Source organism: Eptatretus burgeri, chromosome 18 (genome assembly GCF_056783735.1).
Source record: "Eptatretus burgeri isolate ZD-2024b chromosome 18, Ebu_testis_v1, whole genome shotgun sequence".
NCBI classification, from domain to species: domain Eukaryota; kingdom Metazoa; phylum Chordata; class Myxini; order Myxiniformes; family Myxinidae; genus Eptatretus; species Eptatretus burgeri.
Genome location: NC_140978.1, coordinates 39006610 through 39028533, shown reverse-complemented (window position 1 = coordinate 39028533; position 21924 = coordinate 39006610). Strand labels below are relative to the sequence as shown.

General features: G+C 42.9%; 1 protein-coding gene across 2 annotated transcripts in view; it reads right to left on the bottom strand.

Annotated features, from left to right (window-relative positions):
* Positions 1–21924, bottom strand: part of LOC147008934 (plexin-A2-like) — a 297247-nt gene that overhangs the window by 37852 nt on the left and 237471 nt on the right. For both annotated transcript variants that reach the window (XM_085864308.1, XM_085864309.1), the window contains 7 exons: positions 18485–18631; positions 11541–11700; positions 10567–10670; positions 7352–7451; positions 7002–7192; positions 5750–5919; positions 1838–2050 (listed from right to left, as the gene is read on the bottom strand). In XM_085864308.1, the coding sequence (XP_085720434.1) occupies positions 1838–2050; positions 5750–5919; positions 7002–7192; positions 7352–7451; positions 10567–10670; positions 11541–11700; positions 18485–18631 (1085 nt within the window). The remainder of the gene's footprint in view (positions 1–1837; positions 2051–5749; positions 5920–7001; positions 7193–7351; positions 7452–10566; positions 10671–11540; positions 11701–18484; positions 18632–21924) is intronic.

Below are 21924 nucleotides of genomic sequence, written 5' to 3'. Positions count from 1 at the left end.
ATCTGACTACGATAATTTTTTAAGTGATTCTTCATCACTGATAGGGCCAAAAATGATATATAGCACGACATCTCAAAAAGTTGGGGATGTTTTTGGATGAAACTTGGTGGGCAGGTTGGGCGCGTGATCATGACAAATTCACTCGATTTTAAGTGAAGATCCGAATCCGGATCTGGGTACGAGATCAATTCATTTTTAAAGTTATTCTTCACCATTGAGAGATAGGGCAAAAACAATATATAGCACGATATTTCAAAAATGTATTGGGCCCGATATGTTTGCATGGATCAAGCGTTATAGGGTGGAGGGATGCGCTTTACCAAGTGCCCTTCCAGTTTATTTGCTGTTAATAAATATGCTGCGATATCTTTGCAGTGAAAAAAATATGATGATTTTGAAATTTCACAATTCTCTATGCAGATATAATTGCCTAATGCTGTCTGTCAGATCCTTGAAGGAGAAGTCCAACACACATGCACACAGTTCATGAGTACATGTCTGCAAATTTTCTTCACAACTTCTTTGTCTGTTTTGTAAAGAATGACAGAAGAAGCTTTTGATATAATTCGCTGAACCAAGAAACGGATTCTCGATGGATGAAGTAAGATAAGGATTAGTAGGAATCGACTCTGGAGACTAGGACAGGTAATCGATTGTGGAATTTAGGGTTCGATTCCCAGTTCCGATGGATGGAATAAATTCAAACCAGGTAATCGATTATTTCGCCCAAGCCGAATCTGCACCATGACTTCTTCTGGTCATATCGATGAATTTGTCCCTCAGGGGGCAAGGGAAGGGGATGGAGTGGTAGTTCGGAGGGAGGTGGGGCAGGAGGAGGGAGGGGAAAGAGTGGGGTAGGAGCCTGGAAGGGGAGTGGGAGGAGGGAGGGGAGTGGGAGGAGGGAGGGGAAGGGCAGGAGGAGGGACCCGGTATTGCCAGACAACACCAGGTACCCCTGCTAGTTCAATAGAAATCAAATGAGATGTAAAGTTTCTGAAGCCCCCAGTTATTATTTTTATGAGTTCCAATATGTAAACATTATTTCCAATGAACCAAAACCATGTTCATTAAAGCCAGCATAAACGCGTCATGTCAGACATTTCACAAGGTCTCACTTTTCAAAAGTAAACTTTCTAATAATTATTATTGTGGGTGGAGGTGTTTTATATATTGTCTTGGCATGAATAAATGAGTCGGCGAGATAGCACTGGCACCTTGGCCAAATTCCAAATTGCTACTAACTGCATCAGTGGCACAGCTGTTTCCCCAGCAAATGTTGATACCCACAGCCATGTGCTGCATATGAACGAATGAATGAACCCCCATCCATTTCCCAACCTGATTGTGTTTAAGATTCACTGATTAAACTTGGTTTATTACATTATTATTAAAATTCATTTACTATTTTAGCATCTACATGTATGATCAGCTTTGATTACTTTAGGGATTACTTTAGGGTAACAAGTTTTGATTTTTTTTATCCAAACTCGTTTTAACATAAACACGTAATTAGAAAAGAGATGTTAAATAATGAAGAAAACAAAACACAACATTTGGAAAATAAATTTTGAAATGACGTCCTCGACCCTTGATGAAAAATTGACTTTCAGCAACGTGATCCGCATGTGGCATCTTACAGGAAGCCAAACATGGACGCTCAAATTCAAGATAACAAAAGGATTCCCAGGAAGGAAAGTATAATGCTTTCCACAGTAAAACATAAATAAATAAACAAACAAACAAGCTCAGCCATTCTATAGTACAAGAAGAACCACTCAGATGGGAAATTGTCACAAATATCATATTGGCATGATCACAAACAGTTCATCGGCCTCACCTCTCCACCCAATGTTTATAGTTGGGTATATCCTTGGCGTAAAGAAGTTTGTTGGATGGTGAGTCCTTGCCCAGTCGATGTTCCGACGTGGAACACGAGTCCATGAATGTCTGGGCCACTACAGATAGGCAAGCATCTGTGATGCTACTTTTATGGATGTCAAACACAAACTGAGGGTTCTTAATGACATTGACCCAGAATCGAAGTGGAAGGCTGAGGAGAGGGGAAAGATAGAAAGGATAACTGAATTAGCATGATGTTGTGGCTTTTCTCATTCAAGAAAATGCAGAGCTTGACCAGGTATTTTATCCACTGTAGTAAAAAAACAAACAAACAAACACTGCAATGACGGTTCATCAGCTCCCGCAATGACGTCCACAGTGATGCCATTTGCACAGAAAGTGCTTTAATCAATTTTCTTTCGCATATTGTCCTCCGTTTTTGTTGTTCTTTATTGGAGGTTCTGTTTGATGCAGTGTGCTTGAACGGCGATATGACATTACAGCACAAATTAGATTTTGGCCGAATTCTGAAACAAATACGCGGCCAAGGATTGGAATGTTTGTCTGACCGTCTGCCTGGCATTACCATTTTGGTTTTATGGTGCTGGCAGGTTGACCTAGAGGTACGCACCTCACCTCTGAGCCATCTAGCATTGGTTTGAGTCTTGGCCCAACTCCAAACTGTCATCCTGGTGTCTCGCAGGCAGTGGAAGGCATCAATCAATGTGTATACCGTCCCTCGGATGGACGTTAAACTGGGCGTCCCATCTGTCGGCATTCGTTTGTGGATGTCAAAGCTCCCATTGTATTCTTCCTGAAGAGTAGGCGAGCTATCACCAGCAACATGAACAAATTATAAATTCCTGCTCTCACCTACAGGGGGGCACTGCATCAGCGGCAGAGTCATGCCCCTCTCAGCCAGTGATGCTACTCGCAGCCATGTGCTGCTTGTGAAAGAAGAATAAGATATAACAGCTTCCCACCTTGAGGAAAGAAATATCTGAGGATGACTTTTTAGATCAGGTGTGCTCATTTAGCCAGGTGGTCATGTCTGCTTTGGTCAAACATTGCAGTTACTGTCCAGTGAATTTGTAGTATTTTTTAATTTGGTGGTAATACTCAAAATCACTATCTGCAAGTAGTTACCGGAAAATGTAACTCACTTTGTACATTTTGAATGTTATTTATCTTCGAGGTGAACTAAAAACAGTTTAGGATATATTTTGTACTCTGCCTCCTTTGGTTTCAGGTACGTGGTGGTGGACGCTTCAAAGTTAGTTTTGTTGTCAGATTGATATCAATAGTGGAATATTTGGAGGATCATGTCAAGCTAATAAGGAAGCACACTCGAATCGTCTACAGAGAATTATGATAGTAATGGAGCTCTACTGAAACTGAAGCCCAGATTGGAAGTGGCTTCAAATGGACAAGTACTCTTCCTAATGTATAACTTGCCAAGAGAAGTGGAGGTGAAAGCAATCAAAGGCAACAAGAGAAGGCTTAAATACATTTCATGGTGCAATGCGTGTGCAAAAGGATGAAGTGTTTGAATGGCTCAGGCCTGACTTGGAATCTCTGGTGGCCCAGACCGATGCTATCTGGCATCCTGACTTTTAGAAATCCGACACGACACGACAAAATTTGCAATCGCTCCAAAAAACTGAACCTGCAATGAGTTTGCCAGTGGGCGTTGTGAACAACGAATGTCAAGATTCCGACAAATTCCAGGTGCTCTGAAACTCCAACATTAGACTAGAATTGTACATTTTGCCTTTCATCGGACTAAACTTTCCACTGGATGATGACATGTGATGCAGAAAGGGCCATTAAGGGAGGTTGTGCAAAATGACATGGCGCTGTGGGTGAAAATCACCGGTTGATTTAATTACCCAAGAAGGTAAGTAACCATAAGCATTGTTACTCTGGTTATATTTCCTGTGGGACATGACAACAGCGAGAACATGCAGAGAGTGATCTTATAGCTCTGTTATAACGTAATGCTATAATGATTCAAAAAAAATTAATGAAGCTTTCACCATTAAGATTGTAACTTGTCAAACCCATTCCTCTCATGCACATGCAGGTTTGTCCGAATAGTTCACTTGTGGTGTGATGTATGGATAAGTATATTGTTTATTTATTTATTTTATTTTTATACTTCCACTTGTTGTGGTGACGTGATTTCATGCTTTCAACTATGAACAACGGTGCATCACCACTGCTACCGAGTATGGGGAACCACTGATGCAATGCCTCAATTACCTCTTCACTGGTACTCATTTCACCGACCTCTGAACGATGACCCCACCTAGAGTCCACCCCACCTCGTGTTAATTCAGTAGCCGATAGGGCTCAAACTCAGGACCCAAAGATCCCAAGCCCACCACCCTAACCACGAAGCCAACACCAGGCTTAAATACATTGGTAATGAACCATGATTTTATGATTTTTGATGTGGCAGACTATTTATAGTGTCAGTGCTACCGAATTAGTTTCTTGGTTGGTTTGCCGTTGCCTTCCCAGCGTTGTTTGTCCGTGCTCTATCCTTTGAAATGCTGAGAGTCAAGCAAGGATGTAGCACGTATCGTTTTTAGTCTTTGGTATGACTCGGCCAGGGTTCGAACCGCCGAACTCCCAGACAGAGAGCGGATGCTCCAAGGCTAACCATTACGCCACCAAGTCTGGTCCTGAACTATGAATAAACGTTCAATTCAGAACAACATTTGAGCTGCTATTACTGTAGAGAGTTTGCTGTTCATGAAAACTGAGAAGACAATGTAAAGTGAGGCAAGACGTGCAATTATGATGATTGAGTGCTTCCTCATACAATTGCACTTCTGGATTCATTATAACCTTTTCAAGCGAACATTCACAAATTCTTCATAAGATGCATTTCACACAAGGAAAAGAGGCCAAGAGAATGTAAGATGAGCTGCAGCAACCTACATTTATTTGGCCATTCCTGCAAACTATGCCAGGGTGAAAGCATGAGAGGTTATCACAATTAATTAAGCATGAAACTTTACCAAGTTGTAGAGGTAGTCTCAACTGAGAAGCCTACTGATTTTGAGGTCAAAGGTCATGTTGAGGTCAAGTTTTTAAAACCATTTTTCATCTGATTAACTTGAAATTTGAACAGGATTTTCAGACTGTGTCACTGAATTGGGAAACCAATTATTTTTGAGATCAAAAGATCAAACGTCAACTCAAGGTTAAACTTCTAAAATCATCAATTTTCACCTGAAAAATAATAAATTTTCATCCGATTAACCTGAGCTTTGATTAAGATTGTCAATTTTAATGTTAATGAAATGGACAATTTGATGTATCCAAAGCAACCAACCTTTGGAGAGGGTGGGGGGTGGATTTTGCAAGCATCATGTCTTTTTCTTGTTACCTCCACCACCAAAGGTGGAGGAGGTTATGTTTTCACTCCTTTCTGACTGTCTGTCTATGCGCAGGATATCTCAAAAAGTTGTTTATGGATCTGGATGAAATTTTGTGGACAGGTTCGGCGTGTGACAAGGACGAACTGATTAGGTTTTGGTGAAGATCCAGATCCAGATCCGACTACGAGAATTTTTTCAGTGATTCTTCACCATTGAGAGATAGGGCCAAAAACGATATCGTACTTACTGTATAGCATGATATTTCAAAAAATGTATTGGGCCCGATATGTTCTCGTGGATCAGGCACTGTGTGGAGGAGGTATGCGTTCTCCTGAGTGTCCTTCTAGTTTAAATATGCATTCCTCTTAACGTTAAAGCAATTTGAGGCCAAATAAGTGAAAATATACCAATCTGCATAAATCTGGGATTCCTGAAAAAGAACGTGAGGATGCTGCACCATTAAATCATTCCAATACTTCTCTCACAAGGAAAAGAACCGGTCACAAACCAGTCACTCTTACCAATTGCTCTTCCATGTGTGTCGTACATCCGGATCGCTTATCTGGTGCTTGTCTGCTTGCTCATCCAGATAGTCAAACATATACTTGATGGCAAGAGGCAGGGAGCTGCCACGATGCGCCGTGCTGAATATAGTCTCAAATAGATCATCCACAAACTTCTGCAATGTACCCTGCAACAAAAGATTCAATACAGAAAGCAACATATTACTTATTATTTTCCACTATACATGATTGATTGAAAAAATTCCATGAAACGAATGCATTGCTCAACCGCCGACAGAACACGTCACATAACAATGCCCTGTGTGAAAAGACAAAGCAATTCAATGTAATTAAATATGAATTTGGGATTTTTATATTTATATAATTTTATCATGGTAGGATGGCCTCGAGGTATGCACACTAGCCTCTGAGCTGTCTAGTCTGAGTTTGAATCTCGGCCCAGCTGTAAACTGTCATCCCGGTATTTTGCAAACAGGGAAATGCATCAAATCGTGCAGTGTCGCTTGGAAGGACGATAAACGAGTGTCCCGTCTGCTAGCGTTAGTAGGTGAACGTTAAAGATCCCATGGTGTCCTTCACCGAGCTATCGCTACATTCTAAATTTCCGCTTTAACTTCCCGGGGGGCTGCATCAATGACACAGCGGCGCCACCAGTAAATGATGCTACCCGCAGGCATGTGCTGCATATGAAAGAAGATGAAGGTGATCTCTTTGACTGGCAAAAATTATCCAAGAGTGACTGCAGCCATTGTCAAATTCCAGAAAATTATGCCGAATAAAGGAAGCATGACTGACTGCGGTTTTGTTTGTTCTTTAAGGTAATCTAAGATTCATGGTAAAGCCTGTATATACATTCGTCACATGCGGGACAAAGACATCAGTCGACATCAGTGCATTTAATTTTTCTTTCCAAGATCGTGGGCTCGTGGAAGAGTGAGGTGACGGAAGTTGTGACCTGACAGTGGGGCAAATGTTTGGCACAAGAAGCAATGGAATGAACAAACAGGAAGGGAGGAGAGAGAGAGGAGGAGGGGAAGAAACACATCAAACCGCACAAGTAGGAGTGTTGCCACTTCCAGACCAATTACAAGGATATGAATCGCCAACGGACAAATCAACACAGTTTACAATCTTGTAAACTCGGTTTTCAGCATCATAAACCATGAGCTGAAATTAATTGGTTTAAAAAGGCCTTCGTTGTGATCAGCAAATATATAACAAGGCAAATTACAACATGTTTTATGCACACCTTTGTTGCCAGAAGGCGCGTGAGGTAGATCTCAGAGACCATTTTGCTTCCACGGTCTCCCTCTTTCTGGTCTGCATGATCATGATTTTTGACAAGGTGCCACAACTTGGTTCCGCTTTCAAGATCGGGTGTAATCATGGGTGTGCGTGAGCGAAGACTATCAGGACTGCCCGCATATCTCATCATGTTTTCTGCATGAGCAACAGATATTTTGGCCAATCAAAAGTAATATACTGAGTTTGTTCATCTGACAATGGTGAGTAAGTTATGGGAAATGCAAAAGAACAGATGATCTGGAACCCAAAACAACTGAATCTGTTGAGTTAGCCCGAATGTTATTGAAGACTTACCATATCTGCTCAGGGAGGGCCGTGGTAAGACAGGAGGGTTGGGGTTGGCAATGTAGGATGTCTGTTTTGGAACTAATGCCACGGTTGAACCATCGGAGACCTGTCGGGAAAAAGTTAAAGGTTTTTACCTGGTACTTCGACTAAAAATAGGCCCTCTGGCCTTGTATTTCACCTGGGCCTGACTATCACACGTACAGCATAAACGCTATTAAAAACAGTCCGAGACAAATTTCAACATCAGAAGCAAATTTTTATGATTCAAATTAAAACAACATTATTTATTCGTTTATTGGATGTTCAAAAAGTTTTACAAATAAATTACTCACAATCATCCAATAATATGTTAATTTTTTTCCAACATGCAAATACATAAGATTAATAAAACACCCAGTATATAAAAGTTTTTTTTGTTTATATCTGCATGCATATTTATACATTTTTGGGATGTCATGGACAATTACGATGTTTCACCCGTAGAACATTTTGGACACCATGTTATTTTTGTCATTTGTTGGATTTAAATAAATAGACTATCCCATCTAAAGGGGCTTCAAATGGATGAAGGTATTTCATTGGACACAAGACATGCTTTTTCATACAAATTCCCTGTCCTCATTAAAATAAAACTAGTACGGGCCCGTAGGGGCGGGCCCGTAGGTGCGTGCCCGTAGGTGAGTGCCAGTATGTGCAGCCTCTTTCTCTCTTTCAAACCTCGAAAAGGCACATCCGCGGGTCAAGAGCAATATTCCTGGCAAGTTTCAATCGTGCAAAAGAAATAATAAAAAATAAATAAATAAACAAACATTAATTGTGATGTCATTCGTGACGTCATAGCACCGTGTCCTGTCATTGGTCGACAGATAAATGGCCGTAACTTGGGAACTGCTCATCCGATTGATATCAAACCTCGAAAAGGCACATCCGCGGGTCCCCGGCAATATTCCTGGCAAGTTTCAATGAGATCGGACCGGCGGTCGTCGAGAAACGGCGGTCGCAGACAGACAGACAGACAAACAGACAGACAAACAGAGATTGCTGGAATTATAGATAGACTAGTACGGGCCCGTAGGTGCGGGCCCGTAGCTGCGTGCCCGTAGGTGAGTGCCAGTATGTGCAGCCCTCTCTCGCCCCCCCTCTCTCCCCCCTAGTCTCGCCCTTCCTCTCTCCCCCCTCCTCTCTCACCCCTCTCTCTCGCTCCCTCTCTCTCGCCCCTCTCTCATCCCCCTCTCCCGTCCCCCTCTCTCGCCTCCTCCTCTCTCCCCTCTCTTGCATTGTGACGCTCCCTCTCTCTCACCCCCTCTCTCCCTCCCCTCTCGCCCCCCTCTCTTGCCCCCCTCTCTCCCCCCTCCTCTCTCGCCCCTCTCTCTGTAAATGTATTCACAAATGTCTACCAAGCACAACAATTACTTCAAACCTTTGGAAAAAACAGCTTTCAAACCCTTGGGAAACAGCTGTTTCCCTTTGGAAAATTCAAACCTTTGGATTAATTAATAATTTGAACAATTAATTCAAACCTTGGGAAAAAAACAGCTTTCAAACCTTGGGAAACACTTGGGAAACAGCTGAAACGGATAAATAACGATATCAAACCTTGAAAAGGCACATACTCAGGTCCCCAGCTACGATTGTGACGTCATACCAAACGAAGAAGAATTGTGACGTCAAACGTGCAAAAAAAAAACCCCCCAAAAAATATTAATTGTGACGTCATTCATGATGTCATAGCACCATGTCCTGTCATTGGTCGACAGATAAATGGCCGTAATTTGGGAACCGCTCATCCGATTGATATCAAACCTTGAAAAGGCACATCCGCGGGTCCCCGGCAATATTCCAGGCAAGTTTCAATCAGATTGGACCGTCAATCATGCAAAAAAAAAACAAAAAAACATTAATTGTGACGTCATAGCACCGTGTCTTGTCATTGGTCGACAGATAAATGGTTGTAACTTGGGAACCGCTCGTCCGATTAATATCAAACCTTGAAAAGGCACATCCGCAGGTCCCCAGCAATATTCCTGGCAAGTTTCAATCAGATCGGACCGTCAATCGTGCAAAAAAAAATAAATAAAGAAATAAATAAACATTAATTGTGACATCATTCGTGATGTCATAGCACCGTGTCTTGTCATTGGTCGACAGATAAATGGCCGTAACTTGGGAACCGCTCGTCCGATTAATATCAACCCTCGAAAAGGCACATCTGCGGGTCCCCAGCAATATTCCTGGCAAGTTTCAATCAGATCGGACCGGCGGTCGTCGAGAAATGGCGGTCGCAGACAGACAGACAGACAGACAGACAGACACACACACACACAGAGATTGCTGGAATTATAGATAGATATCGGCGAGCCCCAACCCTTACCATAACCCCAGCTTGTACGAGCCCAAACTCCTACCATAACCCCAGCATGTACGAGCCCCAACCCTTACCATAACCCCAGCTAGTACGAGCCAAAACTCCTACCATAGCCCCAGCATGTACGAGTCCCAACCCTTACCATAATCCCAGCATGTACGAGCCACAACACTTACCATAACCCCAGCATGTACGAGTCCCAACCCTTACCATAATCCCAGCATGTACGAGCCACAACACTTACCATAACCCCAGCATGTACGAGTCCCAACCCTTACCATAATCCCAGCATGTACGAGCCACAACACTTACCATAACCCCAGCATGTACGAGCTCCAACCCTTTCCATAATCCCAGCATGTATGAGCCCCGACCCTTGTCATAACCCTAGCATGTACGAGCAGAGTCCTTTCTGCTAAAAATAGTTGGTGGATGTTAAATTTCCAACTGTGTCCTTCATGAAGAGTCGATGAGTTGTCTCCAGGACCCTGAAAAAACTATAAATTCCTTCCACCTTCAGACGACCATTCTGTCTGGTCATCCGTTTTGTTAAACACTTGGGCCAAAAACTTTCTCTTACAAAGCCCACAAGAAGGTCAGGATAATTGGGGCAATGAAAGAAGTAGCGGTGGTATATTAAAGATCTGAACAACGATTCCTGTATTATACCTGACCAGAGTCACTCTATGGATAAAATGCTGAACATCGAAGATATTTTTCTATTTTTAACAAATTTCACAGTTTTGTGCTGTTACGTCTTTCGCACGATGTTCTCATAACCTTTGCAAATGAACAAACAAATACAATCAAGTAAGTATTAGGAGCAACTGGTGAAGACATAAATATGAGAAAGTACCTGATAATGTACCAAAGTGTTTAACCTCTTCCAGTCATTTTCGATCTTCGTTGTAATGTCTTCATCTTGCACAAATATGCGAGCCAACCGGCCTTGTCGCCATTCTAAGAGGAAAGAACAATGTCATTTTCAGGTCACAATGACAAATATTCCAATCTACTGTTAATTATAGCTTGTCTAGCTTTGTAAACAAGCTTGAGAACATGGAGTTGAACAAATTAGACAAGTAAATACGAAGAAAAATTATTAAAGGCTTTCAAGAAAATGCAACGTAATCATCACTGCCAGGTTTGTTGACGTCTAAGTTATCAATAAGAAGCATCAGTGAGCTCAGGCACCCCGTGTAATACAGTGTTCTATGAACAGCCCTAAACTGTCATCAGAACGATACTGAAAGACTGTGGCATCCGTGTGTCATCTGTGGTTACTTTTGCTAAACTAAAGAAATGCTTTCCACCATCCTTTAATTATTTTGGGGGGTTTTTTTCAAAAATTTTTATCACACGATATCTCAAACAGTTGTGGACGGATTCAGACAAAACTTGGTGGACAGGTTGGGTGCGTGACAAGGACGAATTTATTATATTTCGGTGAAGATCTGGTTCTGGTTTCAGATACTATAATTATTTAAGTGATTCTTCACCATTGAAGATCGGGCCAAAAACGATACATAGCACGATATCTCAAAAAGTTGTGGACGGGTTATGAAGATACTTGGTGAGTTGATTCGATGACAAGAACAAGCTGATGAGATTTAGGTGCAGGTCTGGATGCAGATCCGGCCTATCAGAAGGATACAAATACAGTAGCTTGTATATACTAGTGTTATGGTAAAGGGAGGGGGGGTTGGAGGTGGGAGAGGGAGGGTCAATGAAAATAAAAACAACAGAAACACTTTAATGAAGTTTATACAACCTCACTTGATATGGAAAATTCTTCTTACTAAAATGCAAGTTTTCAAGATGTATTATTACCCAAGTCCATGTCCGAGGGCCTTGGTCGCAAGGAGTATGGCACATTTTTGTAGACAGCATCCAGAAGTTTGTCTTTCACCTGAGTCACCGTGTCACAGTCGAGTAGTTTCACAGGAATTTCTGCCCCATTCTCATTGTCAGGATTGACACAATTTAAGGTCTGAGAACAAACAGTATGGTTAACCTTATCTAATGTCCGATTCCACATTCACACTCATGATGTTCCATGTTTCCGCAGAAATAATAATAATAGACCTAAAGCCATAAAAGAGAAATTTCACATTCCAAATTGCTTACACTGCTCAAGCTTATAATGGTTGGAAAAAAGCTCATGTAATGGAGGAAACTTAAACGATGATATCTCCCCGTGAAACCTAATAATCATTAATGGAAAGTAAATCCCCAAATAATATAAAATATATCGTGCCGACAACTGAGTTTCTTTTCACTTGTTTAGTCTCAATATGATATTTCAGCAATGTTTGCCAAAAAGAGCAATATACTTGCAATGTTGTTAAGATGGCATCTTATCGTAGATTTGAAAAGAAAATTTATTTGAAAACTTCTGTGATGCCAAACATTTGGGTGTGAAAACCACAACTGATGGTGTTGGAAGAGCTTCTGCTCAATACCAAATCTCAATATGGTTTTACATGAAAGCCATTGTTGAGTAAAAGCTTGGTGGTGTAATGTTACCAGACTCGGTGGTGTAATGGTCAGAGCGTCATCTCCGAGTCAGGAAGGTCGGCAGTTCAAACACCGGCCGAGTCATACCAAAGACTTAAAAAGCTGGAAGGGCACTCTTTGATGTTGCCAGATATGCCTCCACCCACATTATGACATCGTTATACATATGTACTTGTACCAACTTTGATTTAAATCCTGAACCCAGATTCAAAATATTAAATAATTCCAGCTGCCAGACCATGCATCTGATCAGGTTAATATTTAAAACATATTCCCCATGACTTATCAATCATAATTGTGAAATTTCATATTGATTGATGAAGCAGTTCAAGAGAAAGAATTTTTTTAAAGATTTTCATTCAATCCAATATGGCTGCCAGACCATGTGACCTACGAATTATTCATGAACACCCTGGTATCCTCAATGGTTGGAGAGCACGTGGGTGATGTTTCCCCTCGATCTGTCGAGTCATTCTGGAGAAGACGGTTTTTAAAGGTTTATTCTTCAAAAAAAATCATAGCTGCCAAACCATATGACCTATGACATCATGTTTGTGAACCTTTTGTTCCTCATGGATAGGTGGTCATAGTGTAAAGTTTTGCCTTGATCTGTTTCACTGTTTCATAGAAGAAGGTTTTTGAAGGTTTTTTTATTAACAAAAAAAATATGATGGCCGAACTCGGTGACCGATGACATCATCAAATTTTTTTTCCTCCATACAATTTAGCCATAGATGACCCTCAAAATTTTTCCTACTGATCGGATAAAGCGTTCGACATTTGCAATTATGACATCATAACGAAGCCACCTGTGATATGATTTTTTTTAAATCACACAGTTGAGATGGGGAGTACTTCACATGTGCCAAGTTTCAATTTTTTTCCTTGATGCAGTTTCAGAGAAAGAGGTCCGAAGTTTTTCCTTTTATCCAACATGGCTGCCATATCATGTGACCTATGACATCATAATTATCATTACAACATTCTACATAAGTAGTCGCACGTATGGTGAAAAATTTGTGTCAATCGGATAAGCAGTTGCAGAAAAACACAGAAAATTAGCATGGACTGATTGATGTACGTACGGACATACGGATGGATGGACAGACAATCTGAAAACATAATGCCACTGACTGTTAGTGGAGGCATAATAAAACAGGGGCAATACACCTGGGTGCTCACCTAGTAGCGGGTGGATAAGATAACCAGGGAACCACTGGAAAGTGTGGATGACCCACAAAATATGTAATGGAGAAGAAAGACAATACCTATGGATTTTGTTTTTAATGTCGTGAACAAAATTAGGTACATCACGGGTGATTAAAGTTGTGGTCAAGTTTCATCAAAATTGTGTGTGTGGTTTCTGAGAAGAAAGCAAATACCAATTTTGGGAGGACAAACCCCCCGCAGACTCCCTGAGACCATAATTTTTTTTTATGCCGTGAACAAAATTTGGTACATTCTGGGTGATGAAGGTTGTGGGCAAGTTTCATCTAAATCGTGTGTGTAGTTTCAGAGAAGAAGTTGCAAGTATTTATGGACGGACGGACTGACGACATTCCATCCCATAAGCTCCCCGGAACTACGTTCCAGGTGAGCAAAAAATGGTCCATGCTGCTTCCTTGCTTGATGCTCAGAATATGAAAGGAGAGAGCACGGCCAAACCCCATTGGTTGACATCCATGGGGAGGAGAAAATTCCTCCTGAGGAAATGCCTCGCTGAGTGCAGTGAGAAAGGTGGTGTCATTGGTATGACGTTGCTGGTATGGGAAGTGACGTCGCTGAGTATTTTGTGAAGTGACGGAACTTTCCTCAAGCTCAGTGTCTGTGTAGGTCTGGTGTTGGCTTAATGGTTTAGTTGCTTGGCTTAAGATCCTTGGATCTTGAGTTCAAGCCCCTGTCGGGCCATTGACGTCACACCAGGTAGGGTTGACAGCCTGTCATCCTTCCGAGGTTGGCAAAATTACCAGCATTCTGGTAACAAGGGGGCACTGCATCAGCAGCACAGCTGCACACCCAGAAAATGATGCAGTCAAGCAGCCACAGGCTGCATACAAATAAATAAACGAGGAAGATGTCATGCATAGCACGATAATTGCGAAATTCATCAAAAATTTGACCTCAAAAATAATTGGTGAGTTGAACTGGGTGACCTGAAATATAAACCCTCTACAAATTTCAAGTCAATCGGATGAAAATTGAGGATTTTAGAAATACCAACTAGTTGTTGACCTTGGGCCTATGTTGACCTTTTGGTCGATGTTGACATCAAAAATAATTGAGTTGCTGAATTCAGTGACCTGAAATACAAGTCCTTTTCAAATTTTGTCAATCGGACGAAAGTTGAGGATTTTAGAAATATCACCTTAGTTGTTGACCGTGGGCCTATGCTGACCATTTGGTCTATGTTGACCTCAAAAATAATCGGTGGTTGAATTCAGTGACTTGAAATCTAAATCCTCTTCAAATTTCAAGTCAATCAGATGAAAATTGAGGATTTTAGAAATCTCACCTAACTTGGTTGACCTTCAGCTTTTGTTGACCTTATGGTCCATGTTGACCAAATAAAAAAATAGGTGGTTGGATTCAATGACCAAATATGCAACTCCTCTGCAAATTTCATGTCAATCGGAAGAAAATTGACAATTTTAGAAACCTGGCCTATGTTGACCTTTTGGTCGAAGATGATCTCAAAAATAATTGGTGGTTCAATTCAGTGACCTGATGTGCAAATTCTGTTCAAATTTCTAGTCAATCGGATGAAAATTGAGGATTTTAGAAATACGCCAAATTTCGTGACCTTTGGCCTAAGTTGACCTTTTCATCTCAAAAACAATAGGGTTCTTGCTTATAACAAACTCTAAAATGTGCTGAAGTTTCATGAAGATTGGTTCACAATTGTGACCTGTCGGCGATAAACATCAAAACAAATAAACAAACAGAAAAATAAAAATGGCCCATCGGGCCAGGACTTGACGAAATTCAACAAGATCGCGTACCATCGAGAATATTGAGCGATAATAGGTATTTTTGGGGTTAAACATAGTTTTTAGGGTAAACAAACAAAAAAACAAAAAAATTAAATTAAAATACCTGTCACCTCCGTAATCCGTAACGGATGTGACCAATTTTTAATCCAGTCAAAGATATTCCCCTCCTACGTCCGTGTTTCAAATTTGAAAGGAATCCGTTAAGATTTGGCGGAGACATGAATTTTTGAAAATCGGCCCATGCTAAAAGATACGGATTTTCGCGATTTTCAGGAATTTTTCCTGACCTTGACCTTTGACCTTGGTGCAGTGTGTGATGATCCGAGGTGCAATGATCATGCACAACATGCCAAAAGTTATAGGGACCTATTGTGGTGGCCAATAAGTCCATTGGTGAAGTTCCATGACATTCCGACTCGAAATGCGACCTGTAGAGCGAGACGTACACACACACAAACAAACTCACAAACTGAACCGACCAACATACTTGACAAAATCGTAGATTTTGTCAAGTAATAACGCACACAACCAGCCAATATATTTTCGCAAGTAAAAAGCATCTTTTAGGTGTTTGTCTCGTCAGTATGTGTGTGAGTGTGTGTGTGTGTGTGTGTGTGTGTGTGTGTGTGTGTGTGTGTGTGTGTGTGTGTGTGTGTGTGTGTGTGTGTGTGTGTGTGTCAGCTATATTATGAACCTTAGACCTCCTATTTCCAAAAATAGGAAAAAAAAAAAAGCAGGATTCAGGAGGAAGCCACAATGATGTAATGATGCTCCTTGTTTTTGTTTTGGGACTGTTGCCGGTAAGAATGAGATGGGGCGATACATTGGTTGGGATGGTGAATATTCACAGAGAATGAGAGTTATTATAAACAGCCTGGTTTGTTGTCAAATTTAATTCATTGAGATAATAAGAAGCCAACTTATGGAACGAACTTCTGGTCTGAGATGACGTCATTGTAGAAAAGGAAGGATTTGATGTCAACTGCGATGATGGATCCCATGACTTCAATAGTAAGCTCACACGCTGGAGATAAGAGGATCTATTTTGCACCTTTTTTGTTGTAAGTAAGTGAGGTGTTTGACTTCCCAGAAGACAGAAGGTGACGAAGGGCAAATTACAGGTTGAAGAGAACAGAAAGGGAAGACACTCTCTTGGCATCAAGGAGCTCTTCCAATGGAAGGGACAGTCTTGGAGTGCGTGACACAAAAGAAGGATCTATGGGTGGTTATACCCTGGGGGTAAGACTATAGCACAGCGCCAGGTAGAGAAGGAAATTCAATAGGATTTTAAGTTGCATTCGCAGGTGGCTATATTATAAATCAAAAGAGGTAGATGATGATGATGGTTAATACTGTACAGGAATTCAATGAGGCTCATCTGAACCGTTGTGTACAGTTTTGACCACATCTGAGGATGGTCATAGCTGCCATACATGTGGTTTAAGCCTGAGTCACATTTGCTCTACGGCTAAGATACGGAGGCCCCTGAATTGACCCCCCCCCCTGAATTCACAGAAACATGCGGCGGCCGCAGAGTTTCTGAGGTGGCCTCAGGGTGGACCTACGCCGTATGGCTATATTTTACAGGCCGTGGGGTTGGCGTGGAATTATAGCGCGGAGTTATAACTTTGTTCATTTCTACGTTGGCCGTAGCAATTCGACAAGCCAAGCTGTGACGTAGATGTGTTCCACGTCGACCGTACATAGGGAGTACGGTGGGCTTGCATTATTCGTGCGGCGGCCGTAGGCTCTTATGAATGAAAAATGAATTTTGCCAACCCCCAAAAAACTACGGCGGCCGCACTATTTCCACAGTCGCCGTAGGGTAGTCCTAAGGCGTCCCTGTGTTCAACGTACGGTGGCCTTGCGGTCTGTGTGACGACCTGCGGGCAACGCAGGGTCGACGCACGGTTCCCCTACGCCCGCCGTGCGTCCTACGTATGGCCTCCGTGGCAGTCTGCGTCGACCGTGCGTCCACTGTGCGCTACCGCTTGAGATCGGAGTATACGTAGGTGTTTGCCTATACTCCGAACTGGTATATTCAGTTATATATATTATATTATAGTATATTCAGTTATATATACTGGTGCATTCCGAACTGTTATATTTTTATTTCAGTAAAAAAAGAACTGGTATATATACCCACTCGTTACCGCCCGTCTGGCCGCACGTTCGCCTTAGGGCCCCCCTGCGGTCGCCTTGCGGGCACCTTGAGGCTACCTTGCGTCTGCCTTGAAAATTATATGGCCGCCGCAGGGACGCCCTAAGGTCACCATGCGACATCAAATCAAAGACCGTACGGCATCCCCATGTTTTCGGTCTCCACAATTTCTAAATACGCCGTGCGGCTCCCCGAAAAATAAAAACATATGTGACTGCTACATTGTGTGACCGTGGAAATACTGCGGCCGCCCTATAATTGCTAGTGGCCGTAGATTTTGTAGACCCTACGGCCGCCGTGCCAAATGTGACTTAGGCCTTAGCATGGAGTTACATGATTGCTTCTGGGGCCTATCTGGACTAAGCTACAAGGAGAAGCTGAAAGAGATGTGACTTTGTACGTGAGAAAGGAGGTGATTATGAGGGGATCTGATGGAGATGTTGAAAGTAATTAAGGGTAGAGACAAAGGAAACACAGATGAGTTTTTCAGCAGAATATACAGTGATAGGAACAGGTGATGCAGCTTGAGAGTAAAGAAGAAGAGAGTTATGACAAAAAAAATAGGGCAAGGGTCTTTCATTCAGAACTGACTGAACACAGGCTTCAATATACAAAGGACGAGGGGATGGGTGCAATAGCTGTGTGATGCGACCTGGGTCAATCATTTAATGCCAGAATCAAAGCGAACCACACATGTTGATCACCATCACCAAGAAAAGTCCATGTTCAGCCATCAGCCAGAATACTTAGGGCAATCATGTTTTGGCTCCTGAAGAGTTTAACCTTTTGAACCCTGAGTTCCCTGGCCTTTTGGCTCCCTCACCCAGGCTCCCTGAAGAAACATCCAACCGCTCAGGTATGTGGAGGTTTGAATCGTGGCAGGGAAAACGGCCGCTACGGTTCAAAGGGTTAATGAATGTCGAAATTTCTTGAATGCAGGGAAAACATCAATGCACACACACATTCCTTGTTATGCAATACATCATCCTTCTACAAGCCATAGTTGCAAGAATTTTGTTTTTTTACACCTCAAGCCTGTAGAGAACAAAGACAGGTAAAGAGCAGCATGAAGTGTGGGTAAAGACAAAAAGCAGTAAATTACAGACCAAAGTGCGGTAGTCTATTTGTTGTCTGATGAGCTTGTCCTCACTCAGTGAGTACCGTGCCTCGCCCGTGATGGCATCAATCGGTCCTTTCTCCATTTGCTGCTTTATGGCACAGTACAGCATGAAGAGGGGTTCTCCAGCACACTCCTAGAGGATGTGCAACACACACAAGCACACAAAACACACACTCGATCTGAGATTTCTCGAGTCTAGATTCCCCGCACAATTCAACGGAAAGCCTGATTGGGGCGAGGGAGGTGCCGTATCGCTCCGGACTTACCTCCCTTTTGCTTTCCCAACCCACAAATTATTTGATGAGTCTGTCCGAGACACGAAGGCCTGCCTCTACCTCCCTGTAACAAATCCTCTCCACACCCGCAACTCTCCCATCTGGCTCTGTGCTCTGTGCTCTGGCAATGCATCCCCCCCCCCTTTTTAACACTACGTCTCTGAGACTACTTCATCTGCTCAACATCACACTTTCTGAGAACTCATCCACAACATGAAGTGGAAACTTGCTGTTGTATGTTTTCAATTAACAATGAAACAATTTATTTCAGAAAATATCACACTTTGCAATTTTTAAAAAATGAATGCAATTCAATGTCTGAAACCATAGACACATTGATTCTGAGTACAAGTTGACGCCCAGACTTTTGGGGAAAAATATCAACTTGTACACCGAAAAATAAGGTATTAGTTCAGATCATTGAGGAATAAATACTGCAGAAGAATACTCCCCCACTTCAGCCTTCACTCCCCCACACCCCCAGGAATACCTCTGGCTACGCCTTCCCCTCCACTCCCACCTCATCTTTATACGTGTACTGTACCGTCCACCAAACAGTGATGACTCCATCTACACCTCACTATCTGAAAACATGGACCAACTTCTATCTTCTCATCCAAACTCTCTCTTCCTCTTATGTGGTGACTTCAATTGTCATCATGCCAGTTGGCGAGGTGTTGGTACCTCTCTGACCTGTCATGGCACTTCAGCAAAAGCTTTCTGCGACTCATTGGGACTGACTCAATCGGTCAACTTCCCGACCCGGATCTCAACCAATGGTACTCCATCTCTTCTGGATCTGATTTGACAAATTTCCCTAAAAATATCTGCTTTTCTTCCTCCACTCCAATCAGTTCCTCCAACCACTTGTCAAAGTGGACATCTCTCTGGCTATTACCAGAGAACAACCTCAGCGCCGTCGAGTCTGGAATTTCGCTCAAGCCGACTGGCAGGGTCTCCAAGCAGCCATCAAACTTCGAGACTGGTCTCCTATCGCTACTTTCTCCAACATAAACTCATCCTCGGAATTATTTCAAATAAACTTGCTATCCCTCATGCACAGATTTATCCCCTCTCGTCTTCAGTTGTCCTACCCTTCCTCCCGCCCTTCGTTCACTGAAGCTTGTGGCAAGGCAGTTGTCCTGAAACAACTTGCCCTTGCCTCATGGAAAGCAAACCCAACTGAGGGCAATATCAGTTCCTTTCATAAAGCTCGGAACAAGTGTGTATCTACCCTCAGGAGAGCCAGAAAACAAAATCTTTCTCAGCTCAAGTCTGAACTCTCAAACCTCTCTCCCTTCTCCAAATCCTGGTGGCATCCAATCAAATCTGTTTCTGGTGTATGTTCCCCCTCCATCCCCTCCCTTACCTCAAATGGCCACACTGCTGATACCGCACATGAAAAGGCTGAATGCCTAAACTCGGTGTTTGCATCAAAATCTTGTGTCCCAAACCCATTGCTTTCTGTACCCACATTACCCAGTCACACCAAACTGTGCCTGGACTGCATGTCCTTTTCGTCTGAAAAAGTGGAGAGTTTGCTGTCAAATCTCGACTGAGATTCTGCAACCGGTCCAGAAGGCATCAGCCCACGTGTCCTAAAAAAACCTGCTCCTCTGCTCTTGCTCACCTTCTCTCTGTTCTATTCACCCACCCTCTCATTTGCTCAAGTTCATCTGCCATCTGCTTGGAAATCAGCAAACATTACTGCCCTGCATAAAAAAGGTGCAAAAACAGATCCCTGCAACGACAGACCAATCAGCCTTCTCTCAATCTTCAGCAAGGTTATGGAATCATCATCACTTCAAACATGAAATCCTTCCTCTTCTCCAATGGCCTAATTTCCGATCATCAATTTGGTTTCAGACAAGGTCAATCTGTCCTGGCTATGCTGCTTCTGATCTCCTAACAATGGATGGAGGTCCTCAATGCCGGACATGAAATCAGAGCCATATCCCTAGACATTTTGCATGCTTTTGACATGGTCTGGCACGCTGACCTGCTCACGAAACTCTCTTCCTATGGCATCCAAGGCCATCTCCACTCACCGCTCGCAGACTTCCTGTCCTGTCGCAGTCAAAGTGTGGCCCAAAATGGAGTTCTCTCATCCCCTCTTCCTGTCCAGGCTGGAGTTCCTCAAGGCAGTGTTCTGGGCCCTGTTCTTTTTCTAGTTTTAATCAATGATCTCTCCGACTCTCTGGAAAATCCTCTATCTCTTTGCTGATGACTCCACCCTCTGCCGTACCATCTGTCATCCCTCAGACCGGCAAGCAGCAACTTCTTCGCTCTCTGCAGATCTGGGTAAAATCACAAACTGGTCCAACACATGGAACATGTCTTTCAATCCGGACAAATCTCACACTCTCACGATGTCTCTCCGAAAGGACTGTTTGGAAAAAAACCCCCATCCACTTTCTCAACAATCCTCTGGAAGAAGTCCTTTCTTTCAAGCTCCTGGGTCTCACTATCTGCTATGACCTTTCCTGGGAAAGCCACATTTCTAACCTCGCCTCCAAAGCCAGTCGCCGACTGGGAATCCTCCGTTGTGCAAAGTCCTTCCTCAGCCCACCTGAGCTCCTGACCACATACAACGCCTTCGTTTGCAGCCTGATGGAGTACTGCTATCCCCTCTGGGCTGGTGCTCCTGCCTCCCACCTTTCTCAGCTTCATGCTGTGGAAACCAAGGCATTTCGGATCATTGGCATCTCCCGCGGTGAGTGTGAGTCTTTGGGCCTCTCACTGCAGGCAGGTCGGTGGTCTTTCTGTCTTCTACCGTCTCCTCTCCGGTCTCGACCCCTCTGCTGTGTCTGCGATTTGTCCCCACCATATTTCCGCAGGGCACTCAAGGTCCGCCAACAACCCCCTTCTGGTAAAACTACCAAAATCACGAATCACTGCTCACCTTCTCTCTTTCATTCCTCTTTTTCCCTGCCTTTGGAATAAACTCTCTCACTCTATTCATTCCCATTCTTCCCTCCAGGCCTTCAAAACAGCTGTTCACCACCACCTCTTATCATCCCCCATCCAAATCCTTGATCTTATCTACCCCCGATAATCCACCCAAGCCCACCTCCTTCAAATTCCCTGCAATGTCCATCTTCTATTCCCCATGTTCCCCGTCCCATCCCTCTCCCTTCCACAGATCTCCTAA